The sequence below is a fragment of the Pseudoliparis swirei genome, chromosome 23 (assembly GCF_029220125.1).
Source record: "Pseudoliparis swirei isolate HS2019 ecotype Mariana Trench chromosome 23, NWPU_hadal_v1, whole genome shotgun sequence".
Taxonomy (NCBI): domain Eukaryota; kingdom Metazoa; phylum Chordata; class Actinopteri; order Perciformes; family Liparidae; genus Pseudoliparis; species Pseudoliparis swirei.
In genome coordinates this window covers 2,026,611-2,043,212 of record NC_079410.1, presented here as the reverse complement: position 1 = coordinate 2,043,212, position 16,602 = coordinate 2,026,611, and the positions used below count along the sequence as shown (strand labels likewise).

At 44.8% G+C, this 16,602-nt stretch overlaps 2 protein-coding genes across 6 annotated transcripts in view; one reads left to right on the top strand and one right to left on the bottom strand.

The window, feature by feature from the left end:
• LOC130188447 (xylosyltransferase 1-like) overlaps window positions 1-7,121 on the top strand; it is a 19,620-nt gene extending 12,499 nt beyond the window's left edge. Inside the window, exons 7-11 of the mRNA XM_056406819.1 lie at window positions 1-117; window positions 2,507-2,775; window positions 3,612-3,807; window positions 3,877-4,213; window positions 5,266-7,121. The exon at window positions 1-117 is cut by the window's left edge and continues 60 nt beyond it. Of these exons, the coding sequence (XP_056262794.1) occupies window positions 1-117; window positions 2,507-2,775; window positions 3,612-3,807; window positions 3,877-4,213; window positions 5,266-5,588 (1,242 nt within the window). The 3' untranslated portion in view covers window positions 5,589-7,121. The remainder of the gene's footprint in view (window positions 118-2,506; window positions 2,776-3,611; window positions 3,808-3,876; window positions 4,214-5,265) is intronic.
• Window positions 7,122-12,138: 5,017 nt separating this feature from the next.
• On the bottom strand, window positions 12,139-16,512 carry kat8 (K(lysine) acetyltransferase 8). 5 transcript variants are annotated; one of them, XM_056406531.1, is made up of 12 exons: window positions 16,114-16,511; window positions 15,705-15,779; window positions 15,396-15,577; window positions 15,217-15,270; window positions 14,944-15,108; window positions 14,737-14,826; window positions 14,512-14,652; window positions 13,778-13,871; window positions 13,532-13,682; window positions 13,302-13,456; window positions 12,835-12,888; window positions 12,139-12,347 (listed from the first exon to the last, which is right to left on the bottom strand). In XM_056406531.1, the coding sequence occupies exons 1-12, from the start codon at window positions 16,433-16,435 to the stop codon at window positions 12,283-12,285; spliced, it is 1,548 nt and encodes a 515-aa protein (XP_056262506.1). In that variant the 5' UTR covers window positions 16,436-16,511; the 3' UTR covers window positions 12,139-12,282. The 5 variants fall into 5 exon arrangements, with proteins under 5 accessions (XP_056262506.1, XP_056262505.1, XP_056262503.1 ...); XM_056406530.1 differs by having other exon boundaries at window positions 12,139-12,617; window positions 13,302-13,682; window positions 16,114-16,512; XM_056406528.1 differs by having other exon boundaries at window positions 13,302-13,682; window positions 16,114-16,512.
• Window positions 16,513-16,602: the final 90 nt, after the last annotated feature.

Sequence of the window (16,602 nt, the reverse complement as noted above, 5' to 3'; positions counted from 1 at the left end):
CTGCGGCTCACCAACTGGAACCGCAAGCTGGGATGTAAATGCCAGTACAAGCACATCGTGGACTGGTGCGGCTGCTCGCCCAATGACTTCAAGCCCTCAGACATTCCCCGCTTCCAGGTGAGGCCGCTTTTATATTTATATATTTTATATTTATATTTTATATTTATACACATATATATATATGTTATATATATATATATATGTATATATCATTTTATTAAATGATATTATAATATTATATATATTTTAATAATATATATACATATATATATCTATTATTATCACTGATAATGTCACAGGTGAGACTTTTATATACACATATATATATAACATTGTATTAAATTATATTGTAATATTATATATATATTTAGTAAAATAATATATATGTATATATATATATTATAATATATATCTGTATATTATAATATATATATATATTATTATGTCACAGGTGAGACGTGTATATACATTATATATATATATATATTCCTCTTGTTCCTCCTCTCCTTCCTCTTCTTCTTCCTCCTCTTCCTCATCTCCGTCGTGTTCAAGGCGGTGACCCTGTGAAGAAGATATGAAGGAAACAATGATTATTATATTTAAGGGCTTATACATTGAATATTATTACATTTCTAAACTATCCTAAACTTTACGCGCCGGCCTTTTAAATGTCCTCCGTAAACATGGTGACAGTCTGGTTTCATTGCTCCACTGATTATTTCTTTAAATCAATAAGAATCTGTGTGTTTTATCTCTTTTGCACCACGACCGACGACATTTAAACACGACACACGTGGTTTATTCTTCTCGGTAGTCACAAAACTGCAACCAGAGAATGGCCTTGGGGTTCTGGTTCTGGTTCTGGTCCCGGTCCCCCTGAAGGCCCCGGGAGCCGCTGCGGTGGAGCCGCCGATGGTTTCTATAAGAGGAACAGCTGCTGACTCCAGGCAGGCGCTATTCATAGAGGTCCTGAGGCTGTCATTATCATAATGACGGGTCCGCCCACTAGAGGAGGGAGAGCACCCTGCAGAGCACCTTATAGAGCACCCTGTAGAGCCCCTTATAGAGCACCCTGCAGAGCACCCTGTAGAGCACCTTATAGAGCACCCTGCAGAGCACCTTATAAAGCACCCTGTAGAGCACCCTGCAGAGCACCCTGTAGAGCACCCTGTAGAGCACCTTATAGAGCACCCTGCAGAGCACCCTGTAGAGCACCTTATAGAGCACCTTATAGAGCACCCTGTAGAGCACCCTGCAGAGCCCCTTATAGAGCACCCTGTAGAGCACCCTGCAGAGCCCCTTATAGAGCACCCTGTAGAGCCCCTTATAGAGCACCCTGTAGAGCACCTTATAGAGCACCTTATAGAGCACCCTGTACAGCACCCTGTAGAGCACCCTGTAGAGGCCCTTATAGAGCACCATGTAGAGCACCCTGTAGAGCACCTTGTAGAGCACCCTGAAGATCACCCTGTAGAGCACCCTGTAGAGCACCATGCAGAGCCCCTTATAGAGCACCCTGAAGAGCACCCTGTAGAGCACCTTGTAGAGCCCCTTATAGAGCACCATGTAGAGCCCCTTATAGAGCACCCTGAAGAGCACCCTGTAGAGCACCTTGTAGAGCCCCTTATAGAGCACCATGTAGAGCACCATGCAGAGCCCCTTATAGAGCACCCTGAAGAGCACCCTGTAGAGCACCTTGTAGAGCCCCTTATAGAGCACCCTGTAGAGCACCATGTTGAGCACCCTGCAGAGCCCCTTATAGAGCACCCTGTAGAGCCAGGGATGGATTAACCAACGGGCCTACCGGGCCCAGGCCCAGGGGCCCATGAGCTCAGGGGGCCCCTGGGCCTGAGCCTCCGCGCGTGACGTCGCTGTGATTAACATTGTATTGATATGAATATGATGATATGACACGATGCGCCGTAGCCGCTATATGCTAGGCTTAAGTCATTCATGTCAGTAACAGGGCCCCGATAGTCCTACTGAGGGATGGATTACCCAACGAGCCTACCGGCACCAGGGGCCCGTGAGCTCAGGGGGCCCCTGAGCCAGAGCCTCATGTGAAGTAGCTGTTATTAACTTTGTATTGATATGATGATATGACACGATGCGCCATAGCCGGTATATGCTAGGCTTAAGTCATTCATGTCATGGTCATATAATTTGCGTTATGTTGTCTGCTCAGCTCCGGTATCGTTGTTCCATACGGACTGTTTTTTTTGTGCGGGTGTGGGGGGGGGGGGGCCCTTGACACGTCCAGGCCCAGGGGCCCGTGGTTTCTTAATCCGTCCATGTGTAGAGCACCTTATAGAGCACCATGTAGAGCACCCTGTAGAGCACCTTATATAGCACCCTTATAGAGCACCCTGTAGAGCACCCTGCACACGTTCTCCGATGTCTTCACGATAACTTTTAAACGTGTTCTTATTTAACGTTCTCCGATGACTTCACGATAACTTTCAAACGTCTTGTTATTAAACGTTCTCCGTTCTCCGATGTTCCGCAGCAGGCCTCCAGACCAACGTTCTTCGCCCGGAAGTTCGAGGCCAGCGTGAGCCAGGCGGCGGTGGAGCAGCTGGACTCCTTCCTGTTCGGGCCGTACCCGCCGGGCACGCCGGGCCTCCACGCCTACTGGGAGAACCTCTACGAGGGCGAGACGGACGGCCTGGCCGGCCTGTCGGACGCCGCGCTCAGCCACCACCACGCCTTCGCCCGCATGGGGCTGGCGCGCGCCGCCGGCTCGCTGCAGGGCCATCCCCATGACAACAGCTGCAGGTGAACACGCCCAGGTGGACCGGCTGAAGGGACTCGAGGGGTCTGAAGGAGCTCCAGCTGACTTCTGTTGTGTAATATAATAAGATACCGTGACCTCTGACCTCCGACCTCTGACCTCTGACCTCTAGTTCAAGGCAACAATGTGTTCTTTGGTTAAAACTCCATTTTGGACCAAAAGAAGCAAAACTGCAGCTATGCGAAGAAGAAACGTCTACAGTGTGTGTGTCCAGGCTCGCTGAGGGAGGAGCTGTGTGTGTGTGTGTGTGTGTGTGTGTGTGTGTGTGTGAGTGTGTGTGTGTGTGTGTGTTTTTATAAGTCAAAATTAAATATCAAGATAACGCCAGCTTGTCCTGAGGTACAACCAGCCTACAGTGTCGGCTCAGACGGTATGTTTCCAGCCGTGGGAGTGTGTGTGGGAGTGTGTGGGAGTGTGTGGGAGTGTGTGGGAGTGTGTGTGTGTGTATTGGGGGGGAGGGGGTGTTGACCACAGTAGGTACAAGGAGGTACTTGTGCTTGAAGTTGGGGTGGGGATCGGTGAGCATGGGTGGGGGCATCATTATGGGAAGTGTGTGTGTGGGGGTGGGGGGCTGTGTGTGTGTGTGTGTGGGGGGGGGGGGGGCTGTTTGGGGGGGACAGGGCTCGTCTGTTCAACCTGTGATGTCAGACGTGTGACACGGTTCCACCTGGTTTAGAACATTATGTCAAAATAAATCACAACGTCATCGTCGTGCTGCAGGGAATCTCATTGTTTCTCCATGTGTTGTTGTTTGTTGTGTGTTGTTGTTTGTTGTTGTTTCTTGGTGAAGAGGTCTCAGTGCGGTGCGTCTGTCTCTCAGGTTCATCGCCATGAACCACCCGGTGTCGGTGCACCTGTACTTCCTGTCCGACCAGTTCCAGGGCTACCTGGTGCGGCACGCGGCCACCAACCGGGCCTCCGCCCAGCAGGAGAGCCTGGAGACCTGGGTGACCCCCAAGGACCACTTCAGCCTGGCCAGCCCCGCCCCCCCCACCAACCGGCTGCAGCACGTCCAGGTCAGACACACACACACACGCAGTCCACCTGGAGCCAGGCTGACCCCTGACCCTGTCCCCGGTCTCCAGGTGGGGGCGGACTGGGACCCGAAGGAGCGCCTCTTCAGGAACTGGGGGGGTCTGCTGGGCCCCGCGGACGAGCCGGTGGCCGTGCAGCGCTGGAGCCGTGGCCAGAGCAACCTGACGGCCACCGTGGTGTGGGTGGACCCCACCAACGTCATCGCCGCCACCTACGACATCCTGGTGGACGGCGGCACCGAGGTCACCCACTACCGGCCCCCCCTCAGCCCCCCGCTCAGGCCCGGGCTGTGGGTGCTCCGGGTGCTGCACCACTGGAACCCGCTGGGCCAGACCACCTTCGTGGTGGCGCCGCTGGAGTTCCACCGCCAGCAGCCGGTACTGCTAGGTGAGCGAGAAGGGCAGTTGCTACGGTTACCACAGTGAGGCATTGTGGGTAATGTGACGCCCAGGTTGGACAATTTATGATATTCTCATTTAAAGTCATTAAAAAGTCAAAGTAGGTCTAAAAATGTCATTAGAGAGGCAGGTCATGGTACTATGAATACTAGGAATACTACTGTATCGCTTCAGACAAGAAAGTACACAAAGAAGAGTCTTTAAATGCAAACTAATATGAATCCAACATATTGTATCGAATGGTTGTATGTATATATATATATATATTATATATATACATATATATGTATACATATATATGTATATATATGTATATATAACACACACAGAGCAGAGGCCCTCCTGTCACAGCTGTCTGTCAACGCCACACATATATTTATAGTGTGGGTACACACACACATTCACACACACACACACACACACACACCAGGTCACCTCTATCAGAATTAGCCCGGAACCCAGTGCGCGCGCCAGCATCGGAGCTCTGCCGCGCGAGCCGAGAAGAGTTGTTGACGGGGGGGGGGGCGAGACGGAGCTCTGAGTCGTGTTAACGCGACACTAGAGACAGAATGACATGCTGCTGGTTCGAGACGACCAACAACAGACGGACTGGACGCTCATTCTGCGCATGCGTTAAATGCGTAAAAATGCGTTATTTTTCACAGCACTAATATAGATAGATATATAGATATAGAGATATATTTTTATTTTTTATTTATATATAATATATATTTATATTTATATTATTATATTAATATTAGTCGATATATATATATTTAATTATGTTTTATATATATATAGATATATGTATATATTTTTATATATTATTTTGTCTTATATATAATATATATTTATATTATTATATTAATATAAATATCTATAAATATATTTAATTATATTTTATATATATAGATATATGTATATATTTCTATTGTTTATATACTATATATTAATATATTAATATTATTATATTATATTATTATACCTCTTTTTTTATAACTGAATTTCTTAATGAAGTTAAATAATACCCCCCCCCTCCAGAGGACGCCCTGCGGCTGCACGCCGGCCCCCCCAGGAACTCCTACATGGAGCAGAGTTTCCACGGCCTGAACCCGGTGCTGCGGCTGCCGGTGAGCCTCGGCGCCGTGGAGGAGGCCGAGGCCAACGCCGGCCTGACGGGGGCGCCGCTGCGCCGCTGGCTGGACCGGCTGCTGGGGGGCCACTGGTCCGCCTCGGACGTCTGCTCCATGGGGCCCAGCGCCTGCCCCGTCATGCAGCGCTGCCTCCGCACCGGCTGGAGCTCAGCCAGCCCCGACACCAAGTCCCAACTGGGCCCGCCCACAGCCGACGGGAGGATCAGGTAGCAGGAAGTGGACCTGAGGAAGTGGGCCAGAGGAAGTGGACCGGAGGAAGTGGACCGGAGGAAGTGGACTGGAGTAAGTGGTCCAGAAGAAGTGGTCCAGAGGAAGTGGACCGGAGGAAGTGGTCCAGAGGAAGTGGTCCAGAGGAAGTTTACCGGAGGGAGTGGTCCAGAGAAAGTGGACCGGAGGAAGTGGACTGGAGTAAGTGATCCAGAGGAAGTGATCCAGAGGAAGTAGTCCAGAGGAAGTGGACCGGAGGAAGTGGTCCAGAAGAAGTGGTCCACATGAAGTGGACTAGAGGACGTGGTTCAGAGGAAGTGGACTAGAGGAAGTGGACCAGAGGAAGTGGACCAGAGGAACACATGAAGGAAGGCACGCGGCTGATGGTCCCGTTTGTGTCTCGTATTTATTTATTTAAGTTTGTGCGACGTTGAAGTGAAAGAAAAGTGTGTGTGTGTGTTTGTCTGTGTGAGTGTGTGAAAGTGATTCGGGGTTTAAAGTTATAAATTATGTGTTTTTAAAAGTCACATTTATCAAAAGGTTAAAAAGTCAACAACATGTAAAGTTTTCTAGGACTCGGCGTTTAGTGAAGAAACATTATTTTTATATTATAATTATTAATCAACAGTTAACTCTTCGTACTTCAGAAACAATTGCAGCAGTAAGTCAATGTATTTAAAAATAAATATAAATAAATCCTTCAAGATGAATCTATTCAACATTAAGATTTCAACATGTTTTAATTTCCTGAAATTAATTAATCTTAATTATATTTTATAAAATCGCTGCTGTACTTTTGGGTAGAAAATATGAAAAGTAACCAATAAATATTTCTGATAGACGCAGAGAAGTACAAATACTTTAGGTGTGTACTTTGGTACTTTAGGAGTGTACTTTGGTACTTTAGGTGTGTACTTTGGTACTTTAGAAGTGTACTTTGGGAAAAAGGTTCTGTGATACTTCCAACCAATCAGAATGTAGCTCCTCCTCCTGACGCAGAGGCTCCGCCCCCTCTCTGATTCCATGTTACACTCATGTTATCTGGGTTTTATTTAACACAGTTTTAGTTTATTTCTAGATTTAATCTGTTAAGTTTCCATCTTAAAGTCTTTGTCACTTTTATCATAAAGTTTAACATTATTTATTTTTACGTCTCGTGTTTTGGGAAAGTCTGACGTTGAGTTCAAAGACAGGAAGAAGACATTTCACGATGTGACGGTTCATATCCTGCAGCTTCATGTCCACGTCGTCTGTGTCTCTGTGTCTCTGTGTGTGTGTGTCTGTGTCTCTGTGTCTCTGTCTGTGTGTCTCTGTGTCTCTGTGTCTCTGTGTGTGTCTCTGTGTCTCTGTGGGAGTCGTGCTGTGCCTTAGCTGTCTCCTGTTTTAGGAGATCCTCTGAAATCATCTCAAACTCTTCAAATGTCCAGAAACCAAAAGCAAAAATAGTTGTAATAATAATAGTTGTTGTTTGCCTTATAAATCACTGTCGAGGTTTTGAAGTACAATTTTTTATTAATAAAACTGAATCTGTCTTTACGTTGTTTTGAGCAACTCATTTCACACTCACGAGCAGGTCCTGTGAGGCGTTCAGGGGCCTCCCATACAATTGCTAGATTTACTTTGCAGATTTACATGGGATGAAGTCAAATGACATTAAACATTATTATTAAATATTTTTTTATGTGTATATATATTAGGGCTGTCAATTGATTTAAAAAAATTAACTAATTAATAGCACATTTTGAAATTCATTAATCGCGATTAATCGCGATTAAAAGTATTTTTTTCTTCTAAAGACTAAATCTTCTAAATGAACGAGTAATCACTTCAGACAGCGTGTATTTTAGACACTTGTTTAATTGTATTCTTTTTTAAAGACTAAACTTACACCTTACTCCTACCTACAAAGTGCCAGCGAGGTATTTACTATCGTGGATGATAAATTGTTTCTTCAGTGAAACATCCAGATTAGTAAACAAAGGTGTATTTGAGACCCCATTGGTCCTGTCATCTTTAACACTGGACAGCAGAACCAGTGGCCTTGGTAACTGACTGACATTCACATATGTAATGTTAACCCTCTGGAGGCTGGGGGCATTTTCTCCATTTTACAAAAACATGTAAATTCACCTTTTAAAGTCTTTTGCACGTGACACATCCCAGTGTCCCCCCCCCCCCCATTCTATCAGGGTGAGGCCCCGCCCCCCTGAAATTTTCTCTATCGCGCCAGATTACAGCAGAAGTAATGTACGGTTCTTTCCTTCAAGACGTCTTTGTTCCTTATTAAACTAAACGTCTGTTGTTGGACGTCTCTACAGCAGAAGTAATGTACGGTTCTTTTCTTAAAGACGTCTTTGTTCTTTATTAAACTAAACATCTGTTGCTGGTCGTCTCTCCAGCAGAAGTAATGTACGGTTCTTTTCTTAAAGACGTCTTTGTTCTTTATTAAACTAAACGTCTGTTGTTGGTCGTCTCTCCAGCAGAAGTAATGTACGGTTCTTTCCTTAGAGACGTCTTTGTTCTTTATTAAACTAAACGTCTGTTGTTGGTCGTCTCTCCAGCAGAAGTAATGTACGATTCTTTCCTTAGAGACGTCTTTGTTCTTTATTAAACTAAACGTCTGTTGTTGGTCGTCTCTACAGCAGAAGTAATGTACGGTTCTTTCCTTAGAGACGTCTTTGTTCTTTATTAAACTAAACGTCTGTTGTTGGTCGTCTCTCCAGCAGAAGTAATGTACGGTTCTTTCCTTCAAGACGTCTTTGTTCTTTATTAAACTAAACGTCTGTTGTTGGACATCTCTACAGCAGAAGTAATGTACGGTTCTTTTCTTAGAGACGTCTTTGTTCTTTATTAAACTAAACGTCTGTTGCTGGTCGTCTCTCCAGCAGAAGTAATGTACGGTTCTTTCCTTCAAGACGTCTTTGTTCTTTATTAAACTAAACGTCTGTTGTTGGACATCTCTACAGCAGAAGTAATGTACGGTTCTTTCCTTCAAGACGTCTTTGTTCTTTATTAAACTAAACGTCTGTTGTTGGTCGTCTCACCAGCAGAAGTAATGCGGTTCTTTCCTTCAAGACGTCTTTGTTCCTTATTAAACTAAACGTCTGTTGTTGGACATCTCTACAGCAGAAGTAATGTACGGTTCTTTTCTTAAAGACGTCTTTGTTCTTTATTAAACTAAACGTCTGTTGTTGGTCGTCTCTACAGCAGAAGTAATGTACGGTTCTTTCCTTCAAGACGTCTTTGTTCCTTATTAAACTAAACGTCTGTTGTTGGACATCTCTACAGCAGAAGTAATGTACGGTTCTTTCCTTCAAGACGTCTTTGTTCTTGTATTAAACTAAACGTCTGTTGCTGGTCGTCTCTCCAGCAGCATGTCATTCTCAGTGGCGGGCCGTCAGGGCCAGCAAGGCCTTCTCTGCTGGCCTAAACATCATCAGAATGTTCCACCAAAAAAAATTCCTCGTTTGTGTAAACATTCCTGGCAATAAAACTGTTTCTGATTCTGATTCTGATTCTGATTCTGAATATATATATTTTTCTAAATATATTTTCCCACAAATATGTATTCAATTATTTCCCAGAGTAAGAGTTATTCTCTTAATTTCATAGCGTTCCTCTTGGTTGCGCTGCTGCCAGCGCCAGGTTGAGATTTGGAGGGCTGGTCTTTATGTTAGATCTTTTATCCAATCATATTCAGCCATCGTGTGTTGCCAGGGGGCTCAAATCTGCCCGTAGGCCTTCAGAATCAACATTGCGGGCGCTGGTAGCTTCAAGTGAATGGGAATGACAATGTTGTGTCAACCAATCAGCTTTAGAGCTGGCTCCTCTAGGCCTTCGAGAAGGCCCCGGAAGCGGCACAGGAGCAGCGAGCAGGCGGAGTGCTGCAGGTCTTTTGATTGGATTACCAATATTGAGAGGCGGGTCCTATGGGCAGGTAGATGCAGAACCTCAGAACTAGGAAACTGAATTTGATAAAGGAATTAATTCATGGACTACAAAGCTGTTTTCAACCCACAATGGCGGAAGGAGGAGAAGATGTCGATTTGGTCGAGCATATACTTGAAATCTGCTTTGGGTGCGACAATGCCCTGTTTAGTGAACAAACTAGTGCAAGTGACTTTTTTTCTTCTTTTTCTCCGTCCCGATGCGCGCATTCTGCAGCGCGCGAGACGGAGAGTCGAGAGAAATGACATGCTGTTGTGTAGATACGATCAACATCAGACGGCTGTTTAGTTTAATAAGTGAACAAAGACGTGCTATAGAGAAAATGACGGGGGCGGGCCAATTTTTTTTAATGTCATGCGATCTACCAATACTACGCCACGATCGACGTATTGAGCAGCCCTGGTCTAGAGCCATGGCATCATAATGATAGTAATAAGAGGTGGATTAATTCGGGTGGGACTGTGTAGGACCTCACTGAAGGCCCAGGCCCCAGGCCCACGGCCCGCCACTGCTCATTCTGTCTCCACGTGTCGGTCACTCTTCTCTCTCCGTCTCGCGCGCCGCAGAGCTCCATGCCGGCGCGTCTGCGCGCGCATCGAGCGGAGCAAAAAAAAGTCCCCTTTCCCTTCCGCCCGCGTCACCGACACGTCGCCCTCTGCTCCTCAGTGAATATGGAGGAGCAGACGGGAGGAACGAGGCGCACTGCCGCGGCTCGACACTCAGGGGAGTGCAACAACTTCAACGACACCGGAAGTAAACAAAGTTGCGTTAATTGCGTTAAAATATTTTAGTGCGTTAATCGCGGCCAAATTAATCGCATAGATTAACGCGTTAACGCTGACAGCCCTAATATATTTATATATAATTTTTTAAAGTGTATATATGTCTATATATATATTTTTGTATGTGTATATATATATATATAATATATATTTATATTTGTATCAGTGTATTACTACTTTAGCTTTGCATACTTGCTCTTCAATTTACAAGGAAAACCCTACTTGACATTTCTGTTGAGGTATTTATATCTTTAAATGTTACATATAGATATATAATAATATGGCTGTAGGAGATCAAAGGGTTTATAAACGGCCGCTGGTCACAGCCACAAAATCCAAATTTAGGGAAATGAGGGCAGAAAGTGGGCGGAGCCACCGACTCTATTTAGACTCTTTATAAAGGAGACTTCAGTGTGAACTCAGCTTCACTGAAGCGGCTTCAGTCCGTGACGTCAGGAATGTCTCACTTTCACAATACAACGAGGAGTTAGTGCCTGTCACTAAAACACCCGATGTGGATTCATCCGCCGCGAAAAGTAGTCCCCGTCAAAGTCACGACGTGTCGATTTACAGTCGAAGGACAGATTAAAGATTCTCTTTGTTGCTTCTGGTCTTTTTAAATGTGATTTATAGACAGTGATACACATGTTAATTATTATTAGTCTTTCATAAACGCTTCACATTTGTAGAGCAGCCACGCCAGGAGGACTCATCAATACAGCTGATCGATGACAACTGATCGATGGCAGCTGATCATTATGTGTGGAGGCAGAGCGACCGATTTATGAAAACACATGCACAAAAATTCAGTGTAAATAATATATTTATAAATACATATATGAATACAAACAAATATACATGAATAAATATACATTAATATATATAAATTAATATATATCATTAATTCATATTTATATATAAATTAGTTTCTATTTTTTATTTTATATATATATATATTAATACATATAAAGTACAAAATATGACTTTCATTATTTATATTTTTAACTTTAAAGTTTACCGTTGAAATAGTGAATCATGATTTATATCGTTCATGCTGCATCATTTCATATCTTTCAACAATCGCTGCCAAACCTGTTCAAAACATATAATTATTTATTAAATCAAAAGTATTTAGTGGAATAGAGTTCACTTTAGTGTTTTTACTCTATTCTTACACTCTAAAGTAGATTAATTAAGGCTCCTTAATAAAAAACAAGAACAGTCGTGTCATAATCATAAATCAAGTCAAACGTAAAGATATTTTCAGAGTTCTTTTGAGATAACTGATCTGAGGTCAGACTCGGTGCACTGCTGCCCTCTGGTGGTCATCACCAGAATCACACCACACACACTTCAGAGACGCCTTGATGACATTTCTGTACTAAACCTGGAGTTTCATTTATTTTATTTAGGGGGAACAACAAATATATTTTAACAATATGAAGATCAAGCTGTGACACCAGCAGCAACTCAGAATACACTTTAATAAACAGGGTTTCCCCGACAACCCTCCCTCACAGCAGGGCTCCGTTCCATTTAGCCTCAGAGCCCTGCAACCTCCACAGAATGGGACGCGGCCTAATCCGTTACGGCCGAGAGGGAACAACTAAACATCTACAGTGACGGAGAGACAATAACCTGTGTTTAAATAATAAAGAGCATTGTTAACACAATTTATTATAATAATTACAGCTGAATTTCCCAACAGATTATTCTCCGTACATCTCTAAATTATTAATTGACAGACCTCAGAATAAAAAGGTAAAGGTCTTGAAAAGAGGATGTTGACTTGTTGCTCATGAAAGAAGGAATCAGGACACAAGTCTGTTTTTGTTTGACATATTTTAAGAAAATACCGACAGATGCTACTAACGACTATGTACAGGAGGCTTCAGGGCCGAGGAAGAAGAGGAAGAGGAGGAGGTGGAGGCAGGCCATATAAAAACAGGAGGACGCGGCGCCGCCTCTCACTTCTTGGACATCTTGACTTGTTTGTTTTTGGGTGGCGCCCACTTCAAACACATAGTGTCCACTAGGGGGAGACAAAAACACAGAGGGAGAGAGAGGTGAACCACAGAAGAAGAAACATGCAGGAAGGTTCTCATGACGTCATTTTGACTGTTTGACATCTCAATAAAATACATAATTAATGCAGATTTAATTCATTTCACTCGTTAACGAGCCGATGACATCACAGGCAGCTGATTGAACTACGTGATCACAAAGGCAGCCGATGACATCATCGACTTGGAGGAATGCGTGTGCACGTGTTCCTGTTGTGAAGATTCACCATCATGTGATTCTGTTTGGTTATATAAAACAGAATTAGACCTCATTCAAAACGGATATTATTGATTTATTTATATATATATATATATTAATAAATATATATTTATAAATAAATATTAATAAATATATATATTTATATTAATTAATAAATATATATGTATATTAATAAATATATATATTTATATTAATGTATAATATCCATGTTACAGCAGCTTTCTTTGGACACGTACATTCGAGGGTTTTATGGCAAAAGGAAAAGCCGGCTGAGGGTTCACCAGCTGCAGCTGGAAAAGGAGGGAAATTAAATAATTTAAACATTTTTACATAAATCGCAGTATGAGTGAAATATTCATTTTAATTAGTCACGTAAACCGCTTCATAGGAATATTCTCTTTTTAAAAAGGCAATGAGGGAAAACATGATGTAAACACTCAATATGGAGATGCAGTGGTTTAAGTGACAATTGTTGGATATATAAAATAAAAATGTGAGAAATGGATACTAATTTTCATGCAATGTTTCAATTATTATGATTATCTCATCAACAATATAATAAAACGGTGTAAATTCAATCCATTTTCGGGTCCTAGCTCCTACAGTTTTTTATTTGGGGGTTTTGTTTAAGTTACAAGCAGGTTAGAAATGAGGGAATTCAATATTATATATATATATATATGTATAACATGTGAGGACTGACCAGTGATGGGTGGCTTCTTGTACTGGGCGCTCTTCAGGTGCTCCTCCACCAGTTTGGGCGTCACACAGATCACATGCTGACCTTTCCAGTACTTCACCATGTTGAGCGACTGCAGCGTGCTGATGATGTCACTCTGCGTGATGCTGGTCATCTGGCTGGGGACAGACAGGGGGGGGTGAGGGAGGTGTGTATGTGTGTGTGTGCGAGTGTGTGTATGTGTGTCTCTCCACCTGAGGTCTTTGATGGACAGCGTCCCCCTGAAGTCCCTCAGGATCTCCAGCAGGACCCAGGACCAGTAGCTCCTGTAGCTCAGCTTTCCCAGATCCGACAGCGGCTTCTCGGGAGAGCCGACTGCGCTCTCCAGCTTCGACAGCTCGTAACCTAAAACACACGGCGGGGGGAGGGGGGGTCATCCACCTGTCCCACTCCTCTCTGACTCCTTCTGAAAGCGTTACCCAGAGGTGAGCACGACTCACTAAAGGCGATGAGGAACTTCCCGTAGCCTCTGCGTTGGTACGGAGGCAGCGTGAGAATACACGCCACGTTGTTCCCGTCTGGAGACTCCTTCTCCTGCAAGACAAAACCAGGGGCGCAAAGGCTCAGACGAGTCCATCAATGAGTCCAACCGTTGGAGAGAATAGTACAGAGGCCTCGCTATGAATGAAAAGGTTTATGGATGATTCATGCAGAGATTACAAGAGTTTTGACCACGGACAGAGCTGATGGACAGAATATTACTTTACTTTCAAAGCTTCAATTGAGGTTTTCAAATATAGCTTTGACATTTTATTTATTTATTTTTAAATATATATAAATACATTTAAAAATAATATATATATATATATTTTTTTATAAATATATATAATTTAAAAAAATATGAAAACATTTTTTTTAATATATACATTTATGTATATATATATTTATATAAAAATATATATTTAATTTATATATAATATATATATAAATATTATATATATAAATAAAAATTATATACATTTATTATTTATAATATCAAAGCTATAATTTCATTACATTTTTATTAAATATACAAAATGTTTGTGAATTTTTGTAAATGATTGTCAATGTTTTAAATGAAGCTTTGAACTATTCAGGAAAGCAGGTTTAAATGATTATTATTTAAATCACATGTGTAACAGCGGTGTGCGTTGCCCTTTAAGAGGGAACTACACAAGTCCTCTTCAAGTCTTACTTTGGAGAAGTAGCCCACGATGTGCGCCCCCTGCTTGTTGACCTCCGTCAGGATGTAGAAGATAAACGGCTCCACGTCAAAATAAAGCGTCTTGTGGTCCAGGAACAGTTTGGCTAGAAGACAAAGATTTTGACAGTAGATCTGCAGACAGAGACAATAAATAAGAATCACAACGCTGAACCACACAGACGAGTCGTTAGAGGTGAGGGGGGGGGGGGGGCTCACCTTGTGGTCCCGCCCGTCCACCTCGAACACAGAGATGTTGCTCCTCCGGTAGATCTCTTTGCCCGGAGGCTGTTTCCACTGGCAGTGGGACTGAGGGTGGAGAGGTCAAAGGTCAGCTAGCAAGGCCAAAGCAGACTTGCTGTTGTGTTGTTGTTGTCTTGGAGATGAACCATGTAACCCCCCCCCCCCCCCCCCCGCTGCACTGACCAGGTGGTGTCTGAAGGTCTTCTCGTACTTCATGTACTTGAGGCAGTACTCGCAGATCCACAGCTTGGGCTGCTTGCCGTAGTCTTCAGGGAACGGAGAGAAGTACCAGGCGTCGATCTCAAAGTTCCCGATCTGGATCTTATCGACATATTTTACTTTAGTGATCTGAGGGAGAGAAGAGGAGGAAGAAGAAGAAGAAGGAGAAGAAGAAGAAGTTCAACATGACAGCTGGACCACTCGACCGGCGGCTGAACCCAGAGCCGTCCCCCGTACCGCCTCGTGCTCCTTCTCCAGGGCGGCCGTCGTCGGGTCCATCTCCGCGTACGTCTGAGAAAGGACACACACACACACACACACACACACAGACAGACACACACACACACACACACACACTCCATTAGATGGGCCTCAGCCGTGTGACCCGTGGCGGCGGCGGCGGGACGGCGCTCCACCTTCTGCACGTGGTTGATCTCGTCGTGTTTGCGCTTCTGGTTGCGGGTGATCTTGCGCTCCGGCTGCTCGCCGCCCAGATCCCCCACGATGCCGATCTCCGCGCCCTTCCTCACCGCGTCCTTCACCGTCTTGGTGAGCGCCAGGCGGGCCTTGCCCACCCACTCGTCGAGGCGCCTGTTGACTGCAAAGCCAAAAGGAGGCGAGGGAGAGGAGGTCCGTGTTACAGGTGCAGGAGGATGAGAAAGACAGGGTAACTTAACGTCGATGACGTCACATGTGTATGATGACGAGACTCGTGGCGGACTCACATCCCACGTAGTGGACGTAGAACTCCTCCCGTCCCTCCTGCTCGTTCAGCCGGGACTGGATGACCTCCGCTGTGTCTGGAGAGAGGAGCCGTCAGAGAAACACACGAGAGTAGTTTAAGGGTTTTATGTCAGATACAAACGCCAGATGTATACGACTTTAACGCCAATAACATTACGAGGAAACCTACTTATGGTTTACTGTGAAAAGGGGGGTTTGTTACGTGTTGAGGCAACCTGATGAAGCTAAACAAATCATGTAACACAGGCCATTCTACTCCAGTGAAATGTCACTTTTGTGAATTAGCTCCGCTGCGCACCGCACTGTTGTGCAGTCACAGCGGCATCTATTACCCCGAAATCAGGAGCAAAGTCCCGCTAGATGAAGGCAACGGGCGGCGGCTCTACTCACGCCATGTCTTGTCGGCTCGTTGACATAAATACGTCTCTCCGATTTCGACAGACACCTCCTGCTCCCTGCCGCCGCAGAACACCTCGCCTCCGTCCGGGGCGCGGCGACTACTCGAGCCCCTGGCTTCTCTCAAACGGCCGACGGCCTCCGCCTCGTCCTCCTCCCCGCCGCTGCCGTTAGAGGAGCCCGCCGCCGGGACGCCGCCGTCCAGGTCCCCGCGCTCGCTCCCCATGAGACTGGAGTCCAGGTCCACGTCCATCCGGGGCTCGGAGTCCTTGCCGCCGCTGTAGCTTTTGTGAAACTCGGTCCCGCCGGTCATCATCCCCTCGGTCGGTGCGTTTGAAAACAACCAGCACGCCTCTGCGAACCTGCGCAGTTCATCCAGAGGGGCCGGTCTTCAGCGGGGAGGACGGGGAAAAAAGAAAAAGCCAAGATGGCGGCCGGTGAAACGTAGTTTCCTCCCAGGATGCGACGCTTTAATATCATCAA